General features: G+C 40.0%; 1 protein-coding gene across 1 annotated transcript; it reads right to left on the reverse strand.

Moving 5' to 3' along the window:
- Positions 1-5,198: 5,198 nt before the first annotated feature.
- Positions 5,199-6,137, reverse strand: LOC146853908 (olfactory receptor 8U9-like). Its single transcript, XM_085650447.1, has one exon. The coding sequence runs from the start codon at positions 6,135-6,137 to the stop codon at positions 5,199-5,201; it is 939 nt and encodes a 312-aa protein (XP_085506573.1).
- Between the last annotated feature and the right edge of the window lie 456 nt (positions 6,138-6,593).

The following is a 6,593-nucleotide window of genomic DNA, read 5'->3' on the forward strand; positions in this document are numbered from 1 at the left end:
ATTGCTTGCGAGAAATGTGCATGCGCTGGAGTCCGTGCATGCGCATTTGTCAGAAGAAGTTGGAAACCAGGAAGAGGGAGCCCTAGAGACGCCGCGCTTCAGGTAAGTGTCTTTACTTTTATTTATTTTACATTCAGGGTATGTTTTAAAAGGAGGGCGGGCGGGAGGCGGGTGGTGGGTGGCAGGCAGCTACACTTCGCCCTGGCGTGTGCGTAGCGCTGCCTGCTTCGCCTACTTCGAAAACTGCGAAGCAGGCGGCACTATGTACACTACGTGGGCGAAGCATAGTGTCACGCCCTGGGTTACTGCTTATACCCTCTCTGAGTACCTTTACCAGTGACTGTTGGATAAGTATAACTACTTTTTACATGACTGCAGTTGTTTATTGACCAGGATGTTTTGTTATCTCAGATGTTTGACATGTTACTTGATACCACTAACTCCATGATGTAGATGGGAATCTATTGTACGCTGTGATTGTACATTCGGTTGGTTCCGCTGTGTTTTCTGATGCGATCTCTCTGCCTATGCAGGGTCAGACCAGAAGCAAGAGTATTAATTGGAAAACAGGATGAAGTGCTGTTCCTTGCTACTGTTTATCTGGGACTATCTCTATGGTTGTTACTGGTTCAAATGCAAAGACTCATGGGATTTGTAGTCTTTATGTTTTAACTCATTATGATGGCTGCTGAGTGGTAAAAATCAAGGAAGAGTTAAGCATAATCCTCACCTCCACGTTCTTAATAGAATTGAATCTTTCCTTCATCAAGGCTAGGAAATTTTACATTCTCCGTGATATTTATATGCAGAAACTTGCTGATAGCAAACGGGTTTTACAAGAAGAGGCATGGTCCAACTTGAGGGGAGCCGCTGAGACAAGGAATAATAAGTTGTTGATTCCTGAAATTTGAAAAGATCGCAGAGCTTAACTCTTTTGTAGCTTGTGATGCTTGGGTTGATCATTTTTCCAAAAAATGAAATGATAACTTAAATGTTGGTAGAGAAATGGGGCTTGAAAAAAACTGAAGTAGGCATCCAATCCCATTGAGCATTTCTATTGATGAAGTTAATTAAGTTATTTGTACCATCAATTCCAGTGCTAGTGGAAGGGGCCCTGGTCCTGATGGGGTCCCGGTAGATGTTTACAAGGCATCTCAGGAACTATGAGGTCCTATTTTAGCGAGGGTCTTTAATGCAGCTGCCAAAAGTTAAATTCCTCAGTTTTGGACTGTGTCAATAATTATTCCCATTAATAAAAAGGGTGACAAACCAGCCCACAATTGATACCATCCTATTTCCCTCCTTGATTTTACTGTAAAATCGATTAGCAGGTTTTTGTTTACAGAGGCTGGAGGAATGGGCCCAGGAGAATTCACTCCTTTCCCCAGCCCAATATGGGTTCAGGAGGGGCTTAGGGATAATGGAGCAATCCGACAGTCTACACCTGTTAATAGGGGAAAAACACCAGGGCTAAACTGAGATCATTGTAATCTCTTCTTTGTAGATCTTATCAGTGCATTCGACCTGGTTTATCATTCTGTTCTTTGATCAACCCTGACTAGCGTAGGTGCTCCCCTAGCAATTATTTGTTTCTTCACTCGCCTTTACGAGAATTTATAGAGCAATGTCCGTTATGGCCCACAGGGTGAATGTTCACCTGATTTTAGTTTAGGGAAGGGTTTTAGACAGGGATGTGTACAGGCTGCTTTATTGTTTCCCTTTTTTATCAATGGGTTGGATGAGGGTTGCGCTACAGGCATAGGTACCCCTCATTTCTGGGTGCCCTATTCCGGTTTTATTATATGCCGAAGATGCCCTGGTAATATCTAGGACCCCAAATGGATTGCAGAAATTAATGGAAGACTTTGGGGCATTTATAGCATCTTAAAATATCCTGATAAATCAAACACTTTCACAATGGTATGCAGAAACCAATCGAATAAATGTAGGCCATCTGTATTAAAGGCTCCTTAATCAATAGAGTGAACATATTCTGCTATTTGGGGTCCAGTTTACAACTAATGGCTTATGGGTACATTGTTAATGCTAAACTTAAAATGAGCAGGAATTGTTAGGGGATTTTTAACTTTTGAACTAAACTGGTTCAGTGCCCCATTAAGGAAATGATTGAGATCTATGAGGCTAAGTATTACCTGCTGCCATATTTGGGGGCCGGACTGTGGGGTTATGCTCCTAGCAAATCACTTCAATTTGAAGAAATACTTTTTTTAAATGGTTGCTTTGTTTGCCTGTCTAAGCCCAGTCCTTGATTGTGCATAAAGAAGTTGGGAAGTTTTATTTTGAAGGACCTCCTTTTAATGAAACGACTATTGCTTTGACTCTCTATCTGGACGATTGAAGAAACCAGCTTTACTAAATCGATTATACTCGACTTTTTAAAATCGGATTCCGGTTCTTGCATTCCATGGATGGCCTATATAGTTTCTGTGTTTAGGTCCATATTTAGCTTGGCAGTGGGGTAGGAACCATCCCAGGTACAATAATTAAATAAAAGTCATATTAAGGCCACTTTTTTACAGCATAGGTCCGAATCTAGACTATGTGTACAGATGAAGAAAGCATCAGTTGTTATGTATATGTCCTTGGAGGAAAGGGAAGGGTGTCAGGAGTATTTGAAGCGTGTTAAAAATAATCAACATCAGTATGTCTTAACTAGATTTAGATGTGATATGGTTCATCATTTGGTTGCATTTCTAAGATGAAATCTTATCCGTCCGACAAAACTCCTTGTCCTTGTGATGGAATGAGTAAGCAAAGCACACAGCACTTTATTCTATTCTGTAAATGTTATGAGGAGCTATGATGTCAATATCTGAAACCCCTATTTATTACACAGTATATAAGAAACTACAAAGATGCACTGAATTTTTGCTTGCACTAAACGATCAATTTGTGTGTTCTAGTATTGCCCTTTTTATTTTGAAAGCTATTTATTTAAGGAAATGTATTGTGTTAGATCTCTTCTAGGGCTTATGATTGAATATCTATGTTATGTGATGCATTTTTGAAGGAATGTATTGATAGTATTGCTCTAATAGCTTTTTACCCTGTTTGACAGTTGTATGCACTTTAATGGCATTTTTTACTAGCTAAATAAAGTTTTTGAATCAAATTGAATCAAATCGATTGTTGTCTTGTTTCCTAGCTCTGTGCATCATCTGATTATTTTTCTTTTGGTAATAAACATTTTCAGACTGCAAGTTTCTGTCAGCGCAGATGTCTTTCACTATTCTTATCACCGCAGTGAGTTAGGAAGTGGAGTTAGCCAACAGATAGTATAAGCTCAGAAAATTAGGGGCACAATTATTTAAAACTCATGCAGCGCAGCAAGTCACCTTGCTGCACATGATAAGGAAAGGTCAGTAATGTGCTGTTTTTCACATAATATGCTGCATTCCTGTCTTTTCCCTGCGGTCGCGCACACTGTGCTGCCTAGAACCAACACAGGCACCCTTGTACCATGGCGCAAGGGTTTCTGCATTTTAAGCAGGATTGTTTTTGTGCACGAAGGCACACCTTCATGCACAAAAGCAATCTTCTGAGGCAGAAAGAGGAAGTAATGAGGTGATATTACTCTTCGGTATGCCTCACCTAGGAAGGTTAGCATTTTGACGCATTCCCAGCTTTACCAATAATGGTAAACCTGGAACGGCACCAAATCTGGTGAACTCCCATGCTCCACCCTTAGAATGCCTCCCTGGGGTAGAGTAATGCAATGCAGTGAATTACGCTGTGTTGCTTTACTCTAGATTTATCAAGCTACGCAAGGCCACGCAAGGCCTTATAAATCTAACTTAATTGCATCGCTCATGTGCCCCATTGCTTAGCACAAGGGCGACGCAAGTCTCTGATAAATGTGGCAATTTGTGTGTAATGAACAAGGTCCTCACCTCAAGTGCCCACTCCTTCCAAGATTACTAATGCGCACAATTTCATAATGACTTTCCTATAGTACCCCTATATTCAGCGATTTCAAACCAAGTCATGGTGACTTAACATAAGCATGTCTTTCTATGTTAATTAGTGCTTTTTGTTCAAGGTCCATGTTCCAAGAGAATCACATGACTCAATGCTGGTTAGCCCTTGTGAGGACTGCTGCACTGTGAATTGCGGGATGAAAGTTCTCCATCTCTGTACGGAGGTGGATTCCAACAACCACAACCTGATGTTCTCACCTAGAGCCCCACCCATATGAATATTCTACTCAGGACATAGTGGCACCTTTGAACAAAATGCTTATGATCCCCCACAATGGGTAAGCAGGCATCAAAATATAATTTGCAGATGCTGTATATGGCTAACAATTCTATTCAATAAACCAACTCTCCTTTATTTCTTGGCACTAGCAAGTATCATGAAACAGGTAAAGCCATACAAGCAGTTGCAGTCACTTAGAAGCATACAAAATTCTTACTAAATTATTTGAATAATATATAAGACAATCTACATGAGCAATAAAGGTAGAAAACGTAATAATAACAATTTTTTTTATCACAAACAGAAAAGTTAATCTCCATTTAAATGTATGTGTTTTTGATATATACCAGGACATATGATTATAATAATGATGCCTGAATACATTGTGTTACTAATTCCACTAAGACATGTATGAAGAGAGGAGCAAAGTTGCTTCAAATGTGGATAAAATCTAGATGGCATTTCATGTAAAGCATTTGAAGCACCACAACAACTACACTTCTATAACACTATTCCCAAACACTTTTATGTGTCATCACAATAAGCGGTCTTGTGCCTTTGACAGAGGCCCTGTTCATACACCCACAGACTTAATTGGCAAGGAGGCAATTTTATGATATTGGATGTCTCTCCTCTAAGCTTGTCATCAAACAGCGGAGGAAAGGTGTAATAAGGTGGTAGCTAGAAGAAAGGTATATTTTGAAAAATAAGAAAGTCAACATGCAATACATTCATTATGTTAAAGTGTATGCTGTTTTTTAGCTTTAAGGATTAATCACATCTCTTCTTCAGGCTGTTAGTGTGCAGTAGAAGCAGAAAATGTGTTCATTTCAGAGAGTTTCAAAGTGCAGCTCAATAATGAGAAGGAGAAGTTGAGTGATACAAAGAGTCTGCTGTTGCATTAGAATTTGACCATGAATAAATTCCAGCACTTTGTAAGAGAGGATCACCATTTGGCTTAGCAACACAGCGATGGACTTTCATCTCCACACACATGCTTTCCGTGCTACCTTTCTCAGGGATTCTTTGACCTCCTGGTTCCTGAGGCTATAGATCAAGGGGTTGAGCATGGGAATCACCACAGTGTAAAAGACTGAAGCCACTCTGTCCTGAGCCAGGGAGGAGCTGGAGCTGGGCTTGAGATACATGAATATGCTGGTTCCATAGAACAGCAGTACGCATGAAAAGTGTGAGGAGCACGTGGAGAAGGCTCTTAGTCTCCCCTCGGAAGAGTGGATCATCAGGATAGTGGAAATGATGTACACATAGGAAATGAGGATCATTACCAGGGATGCTAATAAAAGGCTACCTGCTAAAAAAAACAGCAGTGCCTCATTAATAGAGGTGTCTGTGCAGGAGAGCTTCAGCAGTGGAAGGATGTCACAGTAGAAATGGGTGATTTCATTATCCCCACAGAAGGACAGCCTGAAGGTGCACACTGTGTGTACCATGGCATTTGACACTGCAAGGAAATATGCACCAAGGACAAGAGAAATACAAGATTGCTGGGTCATGATTATGGTGTAAAGCAGTGGGTTGCAGATCGCAATGTACCGGTCATAAGCCATAGCCACCAATAAGAAGACATCCAGACTTCCCATGCAAAAGAACAAGAACAGTTGTATTTCACACTCAGGAAGTGAAATAGAATTTCTCGCTGATAGGAAGCTGGCCAGAAATTTGGGCATGATATTTGAAGAATAGCACAGGTCAACAAAGGACAAATTACTGAGGAGGAGGTACATTGGGGTTTGAAGACGTGTTGATATTCGGATCAGAGTCATGATTCCTATGTTGCCCACCAGAGTGATGATATAGATCAGAAGAAAGAGCACAAAGAGTGGAGTCTGCAGTCTTGCATCATCAGTGAGCCCAAGGAGGATAAATGTTGTTACTGTTGTTCTATTTTCTTTTTTCATTCATAGAGATTATATACCTGCTGGGAGAAGGAACTATATAAATGAAGGCTGTAAGGACATTTGTAATATGAAGATCTGAAATCTGTTGAAGTATCAATACAGAAACTAGTATTGCATGCACAAATAGCACTGAATTGGAATTTAAAATGGCCTTTCAGTATTGAATCCAACAGGAAATCAAAGAAGCCATTCAATACATTATATTGCATAGATGAGATTAAATCTATCATGTGGAATGAACTGGCGGCAGCAGAATTCAGTGGGAAAGCCACTTTCTTGCAATGAATAATGGAACTGATGGAGATTTGAATAATATTCACTTACTTCCTTCCACTACTGATTGTTGGCTTTAGGACATCACTATCTAATCATACATGTATTTTAGTCATTTATTGATTTGCACTGTCAGCCTGGTAATGATTTTATTGTTTGAAATTTGCAGTTTTTGGATGATAT

Source organism: Triturus cristatus, chromosome 4_1 (genome assembly GCF_964204655.1).
Source record: "Triturus cristatus chromosome 4_1, aTriCri1.1, whole genome shotgun sequence".
NCBI lineage: Eukaryota > Metazoa > Chordata > Amphibia > Caudata > Salamandridae > Triturus > Triturus cristatus.

Bases quoted from the DNA above. Each gene is read 5' to 3' on its own strand.
- LOC146853908 (XM_085650447.1), bottom strand. From the start codon at position 6,137: ATGAAAAAAGAAAATAGAACAACAGTAACAACATTTATCCTCCTTGGG.